General features: G+C 40.9%; 1 protein-coding gene across 1 annotated transcript in view; it reads left to right on the top strand.

Moving 5' to 3' along the window:
• LOC132992058 (ephrin-A5b-like) overlaps positions 1–13286 on the top strand; it is an 82377-nt gene extending 69091 nt beyond the window's left edge. Inside the window, exons 3-5 of the mRNA XM_061061159.1 lie at positions 6988–7053; positions 7186–7266; positions 8573–13286. Coding sequence (XP_060917142.1) covers positions 6988–7053; positions 7186–7266; positions 8573–8697 — 272 coding nt within the window. The 3' untranslated portion in view covers positions 8698–13286. The remainder of the gene's footprint in view (positions 1–6987; positions 7054–7185; positions 7267–8572) is intronic.
• Positions 13287–18332: the final 5046 nt, after the last annotated feature.

The following is an 18332-nucleotide window of genomic DNA, read 5'->3' as shown; positions in this document are numbered from 1 at the left end:
CATGTATATATGAAACAGCTTCTTCATGTTTTCTGCTCACCATTATGTTCTTCTCCGGTCATTGAACTACACATACATTAATTTAAAGGCAGACATTTTCATTACAGCATCACACTCTGTTGCTTCATCTGCCACTTCCGCATCATTTTTTTACGTCATGTTTTGCCACCTGAACCCCCCTCCCCCCACCCCTCCTGTCCAATAGGGATAGTCTCCTGCTGTGAGGTGCATTTGTGAACAATCAATCAGATTTCAGGGATAGTCTCCTGGAAATTATGTAGAAATTTTCAGGAGTACATAATGTGAAAAGGGCTTATGATTAATACTGGTTTACAAGCCGCCATGGTAACCACCTTCTATTCCAAATAAAGTCACTCTTTGCATCAACAAGATGGCAAAGGCTAAAATGTCCTTTTGCCAGGCCAATGCTGTCCCCTCTGCTATGTCCACTTCTAATATTAAGTCATTGGAACTAACCCGTGACAACTTTTGTGTCTCTCAACACTTTGCGACCTCCAATAGAAGTTAATTTATAGTGCAGTGGAGATCCAAAATGGAACAATGTTAATAATTAGGGCGTTTTGGTTGATGATGAAATATCAGTCACTGGAGGATTCATTGTCAAGGATGTTGGACGGTGTTTGAAGCGAGCATCTGTGATCCCATCATCAGCATTGTCCTCTTGCGAGTTCAACACATTTTTCTGTAGAGTTTTTTTTATTGTGATGAATTACCCTTCACTGGATGTTTCTGTTGGATTTCAATGACAATTGGCTAGTCTACTTGACTGTGCTGCTTTAATTTGATTGTGTTTAGTTCAGGAACACTGCGGTCTATTGTCAACACTGCCAGAGAATTGTTGATGTTCTTGCACTTCCTTGGATGTCGATAAGAAAAATCATAGGTTGCCTAATTGTGCCTCGTTGCTCCAGTTGGCTTGGGTTGATGTGAGACTGAGTGAGGATGATGATGTTCATGTGGACTTCTGATGATGATTGATCATCCAGCGAGAGAGAGAGAGAGAGAAGGGCAGAGAGACAGCCCACATGGCCTTTAGCAGTTTCAGACCATATGGCCTATCTCTCACTGACTCAGGTTCATGACTCATCTATGAGATCCTTGTTCACTAAAACCCCTTTTTTATCCCTCTGAGAACACAAGATTCAAGCAGGAGATAAACTGACAATAGACAAAGACACCTCCAGGAAAATACCAGGGCCTCGTAGTCAGAACGGTTCACATGATACAGATATTTGTCGTCATGGTGATCCCCGATGTGTGATGGGAAATGACAGACTGAAGTTTACCAATGAATTACAACTTGAATGGTAATCTGTTTCTTGTGAAACTTTTGCTTCATCAGCTAATGTGTTGTGTATAAGAAGCATCTAAAGAAGTGGTGGAAAAAATCAGAATGCTTCACCACTTCACCTTTTATCTTTTGTCATCTTTTGTCTTATTTGTTGGAAATAAGCTCTTTTTTTAGCTTTTTTATTTATTTATAGTGTGAATTTTTTTTAATTTTGTTTCAATGCTAACAGTCGATAATCAATCATTCATTGAAGTTTCCATTTGATCATTAAACCTTCTTAATTAACGTAAAAAAAGACAGAAGGTATCAGTTTCATTCATAAAAATCTTCTTTTCTTAGCTGAGTCCTTGATTTGCAACATGATCAACATCCTGATATGCTGACGATGTAAGAGTGTACATCATGGTATAACTTTTAAAAATGCATCTCGGTAGTTTCTTGTTTCAACAATGCAGATCAATAGCTGATAGATGAAAGTTGTGTTGTGATTATAATATGGTTTCAAAGTCTGTTTAATTTCCGGGATATTGACACGTTGAAGGGGTCCATGTCTGCCTGTCTCAGTGAGCACAGACGCTCCTTTGTCCTCCTCGGTGGTGATCGTCATCCGCCCCAGGCAGGGTGGACGAGGGGGCGGGGTCACGTCAAATAGATGACACCTGCAGTTTGCTGTAGGCCTTGCCGTCTGGCAGACAGAGAAACACCCGGAGGAGGAAAGCCACCCTGGTGTGGGATCAGTGCTGCGGCTGGTCCTAGAAGGCCAAAGGTCAAAGAATGACGACGCGGTCTGTCCTGCGAGTTTCTCCTGGCCTCAGAGGGGCGGCATGTTTTTCTAATAGAGCCCCAGTGGAGCGGGGAGAGCCTGATCCTAATCTCAGAGGATAGAAATCCAATTTTCAGAGGAGACAGTGGAGAGACTGGCTCTCCCTGTGTGAGAGAGATGACTGTCTCCCTGTAAAGCCTTCTCGCTTCAAACGCCGCGTACCGCCGCGTACACCCAGCACAGATCTACATCGATAATGACATGAACCCCGCCAGCACAGTACCCCGACATTTTCCCCTTTAGCTACTCACAGCTGAGGCAGAGACAAAGAGCTTTGTTCCCCGAGATAAACAGATAATCACAAGGAAAACATCTGATCCCGCAGTATTTCTATCAGGATCTGTCTAATTCACCTCTCAGTCACATCAAAGCTCGGACCAACACGGCGTCCCGGCCTGTCTGGAGATCTGCGATATGTGCTGCCGGGTCCTGAATGAACGTGGAACATGTGCCTGAGCGTGTGAGCGGGAGGTTTTTTCACCGTCGTCACATTGTCAGCAGGCGGATGACCTGGCTCACTCTGAGTGTAGAGTTGCAGGCAGAGCTGGAGTTACAGGCACGGTGAAGCACGGCTGTGTTGCTCGAGGATAGACAAACCCAGACTGTGACCTCAGTGGCAGACATGAGGGAGAGGAGGAGAGACAGTTGGGTAATTATGTGTGTGTGTCGGAGTCTGAGAAGGGATGGGAAGAGGACGAGGGTGAGAGAGAGAGAGCGTGACACATTATCAGTGGAAGACAAAGATCAAGTGACAAATAGTAGCAAAACAGGAAGAGATGTGTTCACAGGTGCAAATATGACATTAAGCGACAAGACAACAGGATGAAAGACATTCCTCAAACCTCGATATAATTTTAGAAGAAGTAGCTTGAAAAATATAGAAGTTCTGAAGAAACAACTAGTTGGCCAAAAGTACTAAAACCACATTAAAGAACGTATACTATTCCCAGTCTCCACAGTAAACCTTCAAAAATACCACATCAGAGCAGTAAAAAGTTCTCTACAACACAAAAGAGATGATGCATGCCGAGATGTCCCGATATATGACACCTCAGGGTGCATTATTCTGCTTATACCACGCTCACTCAAAGGGAGAACAACAGCGGCTGTGTTTTATTTCCCTCGAGGCCGAGGTTATTTTAACAACCATTTTATACTTTTAATTTGGTCTTTTACGATCGAAGGAGCAACTGCAGCTACTGTTGCTGCTGATGCTGATGCATTATGTTTCTTTTTGCAGGATAAACTCATTAAATGGCTTTTTTTTTTTGCCTTTTTTTGTGGATGTCAAATGCAAAAATTAGACAACTTTGGTGGTCCTTCTTAGCTGGATCAGAGTTAAGGAGTAAAACCGATGATAGACTCTATTCAGAGAAGCAGTCTAGGGTGATGTTTTGGTCAATTATTTTGAAATTTTAACCCAAAAGAACAAAGTTATACTCAAAGCAATTATTATTTTGAGCAACACAATGGTGATTTTTTTTTTCTTGATTAAAAAAATGTTTTTTGGACTTCCCCAAATCAAATAGACAATTCACTCTAACCATGTGCTAGAAAGAAAAAAAATGCAGACATGACACTTTGTAAGAAAGTAAGAACACAGATCTTAAAACAGGGGCTTTGGGTACCTTGAAACATGCAGAGGTAGGCCGTTACAGAGCATCAGTGTTTGGAGATTATGGGATGACCATACTTTGGAAGCCCGTCGGATGATAGAAAGGAAAAGTACAAAACTTGTCATACAACCTGTTGTATGACAAGTTTTGTACTTTTACGGATAATTTAGAGTCACCAGTTAACCTGACGAGCATTTCTTTGGACTGTGGGAGGAAGCCGGAGTAACCAAGAACCCACTCATGCACAGGGAGAACATGCAAAGAACCCACTCATGCACAGGGAGAACATGCAAACTCCTCAGAGAATGACCCTGACCGACTGGGATTCAAACCAGGGACCTGAAATCAAACGGCGCTAACCATTGCGCCACCATGCAGCCCATAATAATAATCTAGATTTAAAAAAAACCTTGACACCAACCAAATTCCAGTAGAATGAATTGCAGAAATAATCAACTAAGTTGTCATTTATTTTAAAAAAGAAAAGAAAATGATTCTATGCTGCCACAAGTTTTGCTGTTGAGAGCCTCTGAAATGTTGACTTTTCTCCATTTCTTTGTCTTATATGATTAAAGACAAGCAGGCAATTTGAAGACAACACCTGGGGATGTGACAGTTGAGCTACGTCCTGACATTTTATAGACTGAACAGACAAACTTTCTGTCACATATGATTTAGAGATTGTTTGACAACCAAAACATTTTGAAACAACAGACCACATCTGATGACTTTGATAGGATCCTAGATGGGAACTTCGGACAATGGTTTCTTTTTATTATCCTCCAAAATGTGTGCGCAAGAAAGAAGCAGTCATTTTTTTACAGGAATCAAACAAAGTAGAGAGAGATAATGAAAGGCCAAGCAGACAGAGACAGAGAGAGAATGAGGAGCATAGAGAAAGAGTTTCAGGGTTTTGGACTGGTTGAGTTGAGAGACAGAAACTGAGACAGTGAGTTCTCCCGTCTGTTCGAACCACCGTCGGGGTGTGAGGTAAGTTACTCGATACCCGCTGACACAGACAGAAGCGGGCGTGATTGACACCGTTTTCTCTCTCGTTTATTTCCTCCCTCTGAGCTTCACTTCCAATATTCCTCTCACGGCGAAGTTTTAAAGAGGATTTTATCTGCTCTCACAGCCGCATGCTATCTGATGAAGTGCCTTTTGAAATAAGAGCCCCAGTCATCTGCGACAGTGGAAACACCGACACGGTTTGCTTTTATCAGGAATCAACCGCTGGGCCAGAACCCATCACATGAAGTGTCTGGGTGGAAGGATTGAAGAGTGTCTGTGGACAAACTTTGGACAGCACTAAAAACCACCAATACTCTAAAAAACCACAGGGCCATCCATACAAAGTGTAAATGAATATCGCATATCTCTAAAAGCGGATGCAAGAGGATAACTAGAGTGTCATATCGTGAAGCTCAGGGCAGCAGATCAAGCTGCCATATTTGGAAGACGGAAAGGAGAACATGTTGACCCAGCACATGGTCACAAACATCCTTTATACTCAATGTGGTGTGAGTTTGAGAGACTAGGCAGGAACTGACAGAGGTTAGAGTATGAAGGCTCTTTAGGAACAGTCTGAATAATAAAGGAGATGGAGGTGATTGTAACATCTCGTCACACAGCTGCTGTATGTTTCATAGCATGAAAAATAAAGAATTACTCATCAGGACGAGAAGAGATAAAACTCTTCAAGACTGTATTTAAAGGAGATAAGAGTGAAACACCTTATGATAACAACAATCGACCTCGTCTCAGTGTTCGTTTCTGTTTGCTGGGCTGATGTTCATGAATGAAGGAAGTCTTTAGATAGTGGATATGATTCAGGTATAAATCTGTGAATTCAGAGCTTAAACTGTAAAACTTGAGTCACTCTTTGAAATATCTTTGCCTTTGAAGATGCAGTTTAGATGATCAGAGAGTCATACATTCTTAAAGTGGCTTGGCTTAAACTTGCATTATACCTGCTATAGTCATAGGGAGAAATGACATGCACTATAGGTTTTGGCCTTAAGTGACCTGACCTGAACTAGGGAGAAAACTGAGGGAGAGGGAGGAGTCACATTGATGAGTGTTCTAAAACTCGGACTAGTTTCAAATATGAGCGCTAAGAGCGCAGCGGCAAAAAACAGCTGACACTGAGGGCGTTTGAGTGCTCAGGACGCTGAACTCTGAAAACACTGAACTACATTAGAGAGGTATTGAAAATAGCCGGGCGCAAGAAAATACCCGGGCGCAAAAAAACACACACAAAAAACGGCATTAATGGACACAGGCCCTTAATCTTTCATTCCTATTGTTGTACGGCAACATTAGACTGAATGTGGAATATCATATATACCATAAATCTGTTCTCCTGTTTGATGGGTGATGTTCAAATCTCCCCAAGGTGGTTTTGTTGAATATAAGATTTTTGTCTTGATCTGTGTGTTTACTGCTGAAACAATGTTTTATCTGCTGCCATTATGGCTGATCATTAGTGAGATGTTTACAGCTCGAATAGAGGAAATCAGAGAGGAATTCATTAAAGGTATGTGTGGGGGGTGAAAATCATCACTTTTTCTATAAAAATTAAGTTAAGGTGACTCTAATAATTTAGGATGTTTAAATTTTAGTTGTAGGGTGCACGATGATGCAGTGGTTAGCACTATTGCCTCACAGCGAGAATGTCCCTGGTTTGAATCCCCGTCGGACATGAGCCTCTCTGTGGGGAGTTTGTATGTTCTCCCTGTGTGTGTGTGTGGGTTCTCTCCGGATACTCCAGGTTCCTCCCACAGTCCAGAGACATGCTCGTAAGGTCAATTGGTGACTCTAAATTGCCTGTAGGTGTGAGTGTGGATGTGGCTTGTTGTCTGTCTCTACATGTCAGCTCTGTGATTGACTGGCGAACAGTCCAGGGTGTATCCTGCACAATGATATCTAGGCTCCCAACTCCCCGCAACCCCCGAAGGGGAAAAGCGGTTTAGATAATGGATGGATGGATTTTGGGTAGTACATTTAAAATTTCCTTCTGACTGTAAGTTTAAGTGCTTTAATATGTTGCTTTGTACAAAAAATTATTTCCTAAAAGATCAGCTTTGCTTCCAAACATGGATAAGTCATCATAATCCTATTGAGTCACCACGGCCAAAACCACAAGTTAACAACGCTAGATTAGATCAAGGGAGGTATTTGGAAATGGAAACGTTTTTAATCTGTTTTGTTCTGAACTCTGCGTGATGTTCCCACAGCCTCCATCACCGACGACAAGGGGAGAAGGAGCTGCCTCCGACTCAAAGTCTTCGTCAGGCCTCAGAGTGAGTCTCACATTGTTGTTGTGTCTCCTCTTCCCACTTTTCCCCATTCTGTTGTGCATCAGCTGGAGATCAGGCTGAGCACAAGTGACGTTCAAGGTCTCTAATCTCCACATGTGCTCTTTGTTTCCCCAGACAATTGTGTGAAAAACTCCGGGACCGCGCAGGAAGGGGTCGATTTTGACGAAAACAGCCACAACTCTCTAGAACCCAGAGGTTGGTGGAAATAAATACAACATACTGTGTGTGTGTGTGTGTGTGTGTGTGTGTGAGTGTGAGTGTGAGTGTGAGTGTGAGTGTGTGTGTGTGTGTGTGTGTGTGTACACGAGCATGGTGATTTTTCTTCTCATAGCTGCCACGTCTGACAATAATATTCATCCCTTTTCATGTCCTTTAATTTTATTTCATTTTGAACGTCATGATTTCATAAACAAAGATTTGTTTTCCATGACTTCACTTGTTGCCTGAGCTAAAATGTCAAGAGCAGTCTCGGTTTCCTACTGTTAGCTAAATCCAAACAGGTTTTGAAAACGTGAGGCATTTGCAGTGGAAAAAAAATAGAAGAAATAAAATACAGATTAAATCAGGTTTACTTTCATTGTGCAGATGAAAATCATAAGAATGAACAGTTCTTGCCAAAAGTTGCCTCAACTCGTTTTGACCTTATACAGCTAGCGTCTAACTGAAGGTTTAAAATGTTGTCACTGCATCAGATTCTGTTGCTTTGTCCGTCCATTTCCATTTGCGCTTAATCCTTTTTACATTATGTCCCGTCTCCTGGAAACTCTCCCGTCCGAGGTACATAAGAGAACAAGCAAGTCAGGAAGATTTCAGGGGCGCTTGTCATTTTCTGGAAAAAAAAGTCAGGAGTGCATAATGACCACTCAGGGTCATTCTTTACCCGTTTACAATTTTTAAAAGCTAAGTTGGACATGCCATAATTTACAAATCAAACTTGACAAACTAAAGCCGTGTGCACATATGCATTCCTGAACATTTCTAGAGAATTTCAAGAGGACTGCCCCTGAAATCCTCCTGATCTGGTTGTTTTCTGCAGCCCAGACTTTAGACAGTTTGATTTCTGTATGTCTCTTCTCTGTTGTGCACAATGAGTTTTCCACTCAGCTTAAGTTAACCATCTCTGTGAGGTGTAGTCTGATTAAACATGAGAGATATGAATGTTGCATCACTCGTCTTACAAATCCAACCAGGGAAGCAAAAGACTTAATTTTGTGAAATGTTTCACCCTTTATTTCATCTTAATATCTGTAGGAATATGGACTATGTAAATTGGGTGTTAATACAATCATAGGCATGAATATGTGAAGGCTAATAATAAGTGTTCAGATGCTTTGTTCAGCCATGTCTGCCTTTGTTATGAATTTGCTGATACAGTCATGCATGTCTTAGAGTGTGACCAAAAGTCACGCTCACAGTGTTTAGCGTCCTTGTCAATTTTAAGTTAGCTCCCAATAAACCTCTTTCATATACTTAAGATGTTCGCTCATGTCTTCTTTTTCAGACGGCATCGGTCACGAGTCACCAGAGCCGGCCCGACGGGATGTGAACTCTGCTGGTCGGCGCCAGACTTCAGTTCTCCTCCTAAGCTCCTCCCTCATCCTCCTGGCTGCCATCTTGTCTTTATAGCGCACGAGTTAGAGGAATCCACCAGGAAAGGACTGTCCTGATTGGACTACAGGCCTCCCATACCCTGAAACCCCCCTCCCCTCAAGGAGCACTTTTCTAAAAAAAAAACGAACACTGACAATCTCTCGAGCTGAAATAAAAAGAGAGAAGGAATGGACTTCAACGCTGAAGCCTTTTGTTGTATTTGACTTGCCAACTCGCGTGACTCTTGACTTTCTGTTGGGTGCTGACGACCAAGGCGCCCTGAGGTGACAAAAGGCGGAGTCTCTTACCTGTTTGCCTCACTACCGTTCACAGTATGCAGATATTATACATTTAACACATACATGTTTTGAACACACTCACACAAACTACACAATCAGTCGACTTTTTAGCTGTAATTTCAAAAAAGCACAGCAGGATCCCTTAAAAGTTTACAGACTTTTTATTATTATTTGTGTGTGTGTGTGCGTGTGTGTGTGTGTGTGTGTGTTAGGGGAAAAACATCACAAATCCCACACATGAACCAACATTAAATCTCATGTCAAAGTCAAAGAAGTTGAGAAGAAGATCCGGGAGCGACACTTCCCCCATGTTCCAACAACAGAAAAAAAAAAGAAAAAAAAGGAAAACGAAAAGGATGTTGTTTCTAGGAGACTGTTGCCAAGGGCGCTGGAGTTACGGGGAGGCAGGCCTTTGATGACTTAACCTTCCTCTCAGGTTAAAAAGGAGTCGGATGCATCCTCTCAGACAGCGGAGGAGCATTGTTGAGAGTTAAAAAAAAAAAGGAAACATTAAAGAAGCACTCATCTTTTAGTGTTTGGATAGAGGAGGTTTAATGATCGATTAATGTGTTTGTTTTAATAAATCACGTAATTCAATTGTAGCAGCCAACACGGGTGTACAGTAAAATATTTGAAAGGAGCGTAGAAGTGGATATTTGCCAGGCAAAATGTATTTTTTCCTATTTATTGTGAAGTCCTTGTGCTTTTTTTTCTTCCTGTTCTGTTTAGTCTGCAAGTACAGTAGAAGGGCAATAAAAAAAACAACTGACCCATTAAGTTAGCTCATACCACACCCAGTTTATTTGATACAATCATACAAGAACACCGAGTACAGCTTATGTATCTGCTTGAAATGATCGCTGATGATGTTTTTTAAAACGTTTTTAACAGAAAGAAAAAAAAAGTCTGATGTGCTATCAGGGTGTAGAAATCGTAGAATGCTTGTGTTTCGAATCTGTCATTAAAATGTCACCGATGTAGTTTTACTATAACACTATTGCTTTTGTGAATCACTGTTAAAACACGACTATTGTATATAAAGACAGAGGCAAATCTCCTACAGAGTTCAGGGATGTGTCCATAACTAACATGAGGTAAAAAAAAAAAAAAAAAAAAGATTTTTTTTAAAGCAGCACAAGTTTTCTGTGGCTGAAGATGTTTCAGAGAGACAGTGACGGACTTATAGAGCAGTAAGTGTAAGCGGGCAGGGTGTGTGTGAGCCCTGTGTGATGTCATGGAGTACACAGAGCGAGGTGTCCTGAGAGAGTAAAGAGAAGGAGATGTAGAGCCGTGTGGTGCTCCTGCTCAGATCAATAGTCATGGTTTAAAGCAGGAACAGGTCGAACATTTCCTCTCCACTGCGCTTGTGTGAACGGACTTACAATCTGAGATTCTAAAGTGATGCACATTTCACCTGTTTATATTAAGGAAGTATCATCACTCTTATTCTCTAATGTGTAGTTCAAGGAGATATTTCTGATGGAGTGGCATGCCTATGAGTGATTATGATCATCGTTAAATTGTTTGCGTTCCCTTATCCATCCGTCCATCGCTACGAGTGCGCCGTGCAATTGAGAAAACTTAGCATCCCCGATCTCCTTCTTCCTGCTCCCAAGCTAACGTCAATAGAATCCGTCCATTGCCTTGAATGATGTGCGAGCCCTTTTCCTCACTCGGCTATCGATACATGCCAGGTCTTTTTTTTTTTTACCTGGACTCTCATGTCACTTAAGTGTGAAAGTCACTCTTGAATGTATATAAGTCTCTTGAATAACCGGCAGTTGACTTATAGTTTTTGCTTAATTCTGCATTATACTGACTTTGTCTCAACTCAGAGTCGTCGGTGCTCCATCGCTATACAGACAATATGAAAACTCAGATAATCAGCTGATCATGTTTTCCACCCATCACTCTCAGCAGAATCGACAAATAAAACCACAGCCCTGCTGTTAAACCTGTAGCTCGCCTGCATGCTACACTTAAGAAAAGCGCTGGTCAAACCAAGAAAACTATGATGACAACTTTTGTCTTTATATCAATTCAACATGTAGTTCGACATATTCATCTTATCGTTAGAAAACATAATGAAGCAGTTTCATAACGTGTAAGGTGATCATGCGACAGCAGCAGGATATTAACATCGCCATCTGCTCAATCTCACCTGCGCTGAATTTTCCTGAATATTTCCTGCTTCATTCTCACATCGTCTCGTTCCAACATCACAGACTTTTTCAGGAGTTTTGTCTAAATGTGAAAGCACTATAGGAGCCGCTGACAATTTTTAGATAACTTCTGTCGCCTCTCTGTTTCTAAGAGTAAATTAAAACAATAACATTCATGTATGTCAGCACAAAATCTTAATGAAAACGTCATTACATTCTAGCTGAGAGTGCCGAGGAGAAATAATTAAAATGTTTCACAAAGCAAGTTGATTAGTTTCAGGAAATACCGTTTAATTTAAGAGCAAAACTGATGATCAAAAAACGCTTCCTCCTCACACCTATACCAGCCTTGATGCTTTTTATTCTACCATCATTAAGAGTCCACTGTCACTGCAGCCATCGCCTCCAGACACTCCATGTTGAGAAAACCCAATCAGTTAGTTTTGTGGATACTGTGTATCCAACAATTAGCATTATTGTAACATACAGTCTTAGATACTTTCTCTTTTTTTCACACCTCTTTTCAAGGGCAATTTAACTGACACATTAATATTCTTAGCAAGAAAAAAAGCTCACTGTTTGATATGAAAAAAAAAAACGCTTTGTTTCATTTTCTATGTCTTTTATATGGAACAAGAAAAAGTACAGGATCATCATTGCACCGTCTGTCTGTAAACGTTTGTGTGTGCAAACATGCAGTGAGGTCGGGATACAATCATGAATCAAAGAGTCTGAAGAAACGATAGATGGAAGAATATCTGTTCCCCCCAAGCCACTATTGTTGCATCTAACATGTTATTCAGATGTCGGATGCAGAAATAGTTGGTGTTCAAGATCACCATTATGACAGTGATCACAATATTTAATCATGCTAACATGGCTGACATTTTCATTAGATGTTATGCTCAGAAGAGGAAGCTCAGATGCTGATATTTTAACTTCTGTTACAGGTTTGAAAGTGTAAATGTAGAGATTTGGACATTTTTTATCATTTCCCTCTTTCTATAATAATTTGGCAACTACAAATAAAATGGTTTGCAAAAATCCAGAGGGTCATTAGGTGATCATTCTAGTTGATACAACTTATTTTTACTTGTGAGGTAGGCCAACTGTTCGAAAACACTTAGGCTAACATAAGCAGTAGACATCTTCCTAGCTTATCTTAGTGTTAGCCTGCAAAGAAAACTTCATGCTAGCTAGCATCGCTGTTTGCTTGCCAAAGTCACTGTTAGCTAGGAACTAAATATTGAATAATTCATGACGTATTGGCCGCTGTAAGAAAACAGTTAGCATTTTATTCAACCATAAATTCAACCATTTATTGTTAGCTTGCTTAAAGCCTTCTACTTCTTAGCAGCTAGTATCACTGTTAGCTATGGCTAAGTTCACGGTTAACATTGGATATGAACCTTCCTCGTTGTGTGGTGTAATGTTAGCAAATAGCCCAGGGTTGGCTCAATGCTAATGTAGCTGTTGTCTAGCTAGCTAAAGCTAAATAGGCCTAGTTCAATGGCCCTGTGAAACTCTAGATTATCACTTTTTATTGGCTTTGAGATGGGGAAAAACTGAAAGGCAGAGAAAAAAAATTAACAAAATTGTCATATACCCAACATCGATTTTGGAAAACATAATTTGAGCTCCTTCCCTTAGCGTGACATCTGAAGAAATTAGCAGCCATGCAGTTACATTGAATTGAGAATCGAGCTGTTCTACAAAGATAGCAGGTATTATAAACCATCGACTTGTTCTGCATATGATTTTGGTACCATGTAGCCTGAAGCTAACACCACTGTGTCTCTGGTTTGCAGCGTCCCTCCATCCCCCTCTGTATGTTGGAAAAGGATGTGTGTTTTTGTCCGTGCATCTAGCATTGGAAAGGTCTTTGCAATGAAAGTCACAACTGTGTTTGCTTTACCAAAACTCAACACGGACGTGCAACAAAACTGCACATTTCTTTAATTTTGTAGTAACTGTACCTTGTGCCTATGAGCCCCATCCTCTCATGTACTCATCTAATCTACTCTAATGTCTGTTTCCTGCTCAACCCCTCACTAGACTTTTCTACCAAATGGCCATTTCTTTGTAAATACACGTGTTGGAGCAGCTATGACTAACTAAAACAAACAACAAAAAAAGATTTAATAAATATTTCTGTCGTTGTAAACTTCTGTGTCTGATTTGTTTTATTAATCATTATGTAAATGAGTGGCAGTTTGTGAAATGGAAAGAACATCAAAAAGGCGTGAAGGCTCTGCCGGAGCAGTGCCAGTGAGCGCTGGATGTTTGTCTTGGTTGTCGCTCGACACATAATCACACAGGCTGAGTCTGGGGGAAGTGGGTGAACAGCTGTTTCTCTATAAACTGGAGGTAATTCACAGACTGAAGAAACAAAAACAGAAAACAGCTTCAATTAATCTTGTGGGAATGTGCAGTGCTTTCGCAAAACTCTGCCAAGAAAACTCGGTCTCACACAATCTTTTGCTTCCTCGCAGTGCTCTGCCTCTCTGCTTGACTGGATTCATTCTCTGTCTCTTTCCCTCCCTTTGTTTCTCTCCTGCAACTTTTTACCATAGACTATGCCTTTTACCAACCAGCGGCAACAACTTTAAGGCTTCCTGTCATAGCATCTAGACCACACCAACAAACACACTTTTCCAGGAATAGGTCAAGAACACTGTGTTCTGTAAGTCACAGGAAGAACCTTTTTTATCAGCAGTAATGAAGCTGTAGCTGAATCACTTTGTTGCAGCTGGAAATCTCAGATTCTGTGGTTGGTTGGAAGACGTGGCTTTTTAGAGGTGGAAGATAACCTATCCACTCTGATACAAAATGATTTAGTATTATAGACATTTAAAGGAGTCTCAGAAATAATAAAAACTGATGTTAAAAAGGCTAATAATGTTACCCTCTTATTCCCACATTTTCCACAGAGTAACAGGTAATTTTCCTACACTTCACATCCCCTGACCGGGAAAATGTCTTCTTTCATACCACCAATTTGCAACACAGACCTCTGTTTTGAATTTCTTCTCCAAATCAAAGCTGATTCAACTCTAATGCCGTTACTCTTGCACAAAACTCGAAGTCTTCAGGTTGAGCTGAAATTTTCACTCTGACGTTACCAAGAGTTTTTCTTGCTGGCCCCATGGTCAATTTTCTGCTTGAAGTCGGGGTGAGCTGATGGTAGAGAACATGGCAGATAATGTTCAGGAAAATTAAACTGAAATGTGCAATATACTATAATATTAGAAAACAATTACCTCAAGCTCTTTATAGGCAGTGGATAGGTGGTGCCAGGGAGGGGCTTGTGGGATAGCCAAAGCACCTCCCAAAAATGTATGTGGATTGATTATATATTTTCTCATCTATGTGAGTCCTGTACATTTAATCTTTATTAAAGACATAAAAAAGCAAGTGTTAGAAAAAAGTGTTGTTTAAATTATTATTATTTTTTAATCAAATAACCAGATCAGGTGATTAAACCTGGCCAATGGCGCAGCACTCATTCAACTTTGACCTCAGTACACTTCCTGTTATTCAGAGCGGAACTTTTCAAGTTTTCGCTGGTTTAGGATCAGTAACAAAGTTGTGTTGTGTTGTTTTGTACTCCTTAAACGTCCACGTGCAGAGAGTCAATCAAAAAAGCTGAATTCACAGTAATGATGAACCTAGGAGGCGCGTACAGGTTGTTTATTGGCCGGATAAATATTTGAAAACACCACTCACCAATTGAAAAGCCGGTTGATGGGGACCATGAAGGAGATCTGTCTGCATTTTTGCTGAGGATTCTGGCAATGCGATATCTATAGATATATATTGAAATGTGATATCAATACTATCTATAGTCAGTCATCCATCGTGAGGTATTTGAGGAACAGCAGCGGAGACTGTCGGATCTGGAACCTGGCACTTTTGGAGGTCAACATCACAAGACCAAGGGCCCTGGACAGCCAAAAACAAATCATTGATGCCTTCCCGACAAGACACAACGACAGACGGATTGCGCATGAAGACATCAAATGGTAAGCTATGTGCGCGTTTTGTGTATTAATTTAATGCATTTAGTATGTGAGGCAAATATTCTGTATTCGTGTAGGCTACTCATTTATATTTGTCTCTTTATGTCAATTTATTAGCTGAAATGTTGGTTACTGGAAGCTGAGTTTGTCTGATCTCAGTAGGCCTATCTGAGTTTGATTTGCGCATAAAGTGTAATGTGATGCTTTTTCTGCTCGTATGTTCTCGTATGTTTACCTTTAGCTGAATATTCCCCCATGTATAACAGAGAAAAACCTTTCAAATGTCGCGGGACAGCTGTTTATGCACGGTTGTGCGTCAGTGCGCCTTTAGGTGTGTTCGCGCGTCAGTGTTGTTTGCAGCACTAACTAATTGCAAATCCTCCAGGCTATCTGAGAGCACCATCACTCACAACATGAGCACCTGCAATAAAACGTTACCAGAAGTAGACCTGCTCTGCACAGGGAGTGACGGGGAACACTTCATTCAAGAGGACTTTGCGAACTCAGCAGGTGTTTGGTTGCCAATTAGTAGTTTATCCCCCCATTGCATGTGCTGAAAACCCCACCAGCCTAACATTCACTTCACACAGTTGAAACCTTAACGTTTTTTTTTTACATTTGAATTTTTTATTTACAAATATACAGAGATGATTTAAAAGCTAAAACATTGGAATATTTAGGGAAAAAAAAAAAACTGAAGTTGAGCATAGTCTTGCTTTTTCACATGTTTTGTTTTAAAAACAACAGGAACTTGTCAACCTCTCCCTGACACTTTATGTGTTGCACAATGTTTTTAGCTGATGCACCTGCAAGTAAAGATCGTTTTGAGCTCTTTTCTTCAGCTTTAAAAACAAAAAGTAAATTCAGATCTATTGTCTGCTGCTCTGCAGAATGACGCTGCTGGATCGTTTTCAACCCTCCTTTGAGTCAGTGTTCTTTCACTCTCAGCTGTTTCCAGTATTGTGGCTGCCTCTTGTATTCCTTTCATGTTGACATAAGTCGGATTGTGGGAATGTCTCAAAGTGGACTTCCCACTGATAACAGGTCGTCTGTTATCTGTGTTTGAGTCTGAGGGAAATTCAACTGTCAGACACTTCCACTTCCTGTCTCTCCTTATGGCTTCATCCATTGGTCATGTGATTTTTTTATTAAACCTTTTTCAATGTTTTCCACCTCTCCCTGAAGGATGTAATCATTGTTTAAGACTGAAGAATTCTGTGTATGTTTAAACTCTTACTATAAGATTAAAGAGGATCAGTCTAGAAATCCAGGAAGCTGTTAACAGTGGCAGGATTATCCACAGACAGACTCACTGTGTCCGTTCTGCAATTAGCAATAGATTTACTTAAGACTGCGAAAGCTGCAGATTACCAAGAGGTATTAATGATGTACTCCTTCCACCTTTCCAAGTACCTCTTTGAACCTATCATGTTTATCTGAATTAAGGCAATCCGCTCTATTTATAGGCACTTTTAAGAGTTTATTTTTGGGACTTTTGTCATTTTGTACATTTTGGAAGAGTTTAGGATTTTGTGTGGACCCTGATGTGACAGCTTGTGGGCGTTGTGCAGAGTCTACAGCAGATTATCTCTACATAATCCAGTATTTGACCACCATACAGTACAGTAGACCTGCACCATAATATTCTGTAAACAGTGAAAACAGAAGCTGCTTTGTGTCACTTTTTCTCCTCATGCAGCAGATGATACAGTCGCAGGCGGGAGGCGTGTCACTTTCATGAAAGCGGACAATCAATTCTGAGTATTTTCTCCTTCAATACTCTTCTCTTTTTCCTGAAATCCTGATTAAGCCTGACTTTAAGCATGCAGGGTTTTTAACATATCCTCACATGCCATTTGTTTAGAGACAAACTAAGTTGGGTCAGTAGACCAGGCTTGGCTCATTAGAGCTGGGGGTGGGAGGCTGGGGAAAAGGATGCGGCTGCAGGTGCAGATTGATTGACATATTTCTCAGCAATTCAGTGCTTACTGAAAGCCTACCTGCAATTGGTAAATCTGAGATTTTCCTCATGCATAGCTGGTCCACATTTCTGCGCCCTTTACCACATTTACACTCTAGTCTATTGCCTAGTTTGACTCTGGGCAGGCCGGCACAGGATGCACCTCACTTACCTTTTTCAAGTCTGATGAATTTTGTACTTTATGTCCTTAAAAACAGACGTTTCGTCCCAAATAATTGGAGACAACATGCAAAGCATTGGCGAGAAGACGACCGTGCAGATTTTTAAGTGGTGGAACAAATGTTACATGTTAACAGAAAAGAAGGATTTCAATAACATGTATCCATTTCCCTTTTGTCGAGAGCCTTTTACTAAATGAATCACATCTGCATGTGCAACGTCACCCCTGGGCCCACACACACACACGCTCACCCTCTTTGTACTCACATGGAGGGAAAAAACAGAATCCGGCCTAAAAGCTGAGTGACGATGAAAGCTTCCAGCTCCACTTTCATTCACACAGTAAAACCTTAAAGGGATAGTTCAGTTGTTTAAAGCAGGGTTCTATGAGGTACTTATCCATCGTCGGTGTATTTGAATAGAAGACGGCTGTTTGGAGAAGCCATCTGAGTTCCAACATGGTAGAGAGCATTTTAGTTGAAGGGGATTTTTTTTGAGTATTGTCAACACTTTGAGTCACACAGCACTCTACTCTGTACAATGGCTCTGTTTTTCTCACATCCACCCTGGACTATCTAGGCAAGCTGTGATTGGTCTAAAGCCAACAGGTGATATGCAATGTTTTTTTTTAAGATTTATTTTTGGGCATTTTGTGCCTTTTATCGGAAAGACAGGACAGTGGATAGAGCCGGAAATCAGGGAGGGAGAGAGAGTAGGGAATGACATGCAGGAAAGGATCAACAGGTTGGATTTGAACCTGGGCCGCCCGCTTGGAGGACTACAGCCTCCATACATGGGGCGCATGCTCCAACCACTGCGCAACCAGCGACCCATGCTCTTCAATGTTTTATTTAGCCAGTTCACAGCAAGCACGTATGGCTCTATAGTCTGACAAAGTGATCATCATAGAAGGTAATTATTTTGTGTCTGATCACAAGTATGAGGGAAACTAGAGAAGAAAAAAAGTAATGGAATTTGAAAGATGCAGATTTTCAGGATGTACTTAGGTGCTCTAAAAAAAGAGATCCAAAGCCTCTGAGGTCAAAATGAG

The sequence above is a fragment of the Labrus mixtus genome, chromosome 17, assembly GCF_963584025.1.
Source record: "Labrus mixtus chromosome 17, fLabMix1.1, whole genome shotgun sequence".
Lineage (NCBI taxonomy): Eukaryota > Metazoa > Chordata > Actinopteri > Labriformes > Labridae > Labrus > Labrus mixtus.
The sequence above is the reverse complement of the archived record's forward strand: the minus strand, read 5'-3'. Positions and strand labels throughout refer to the sequence as shown.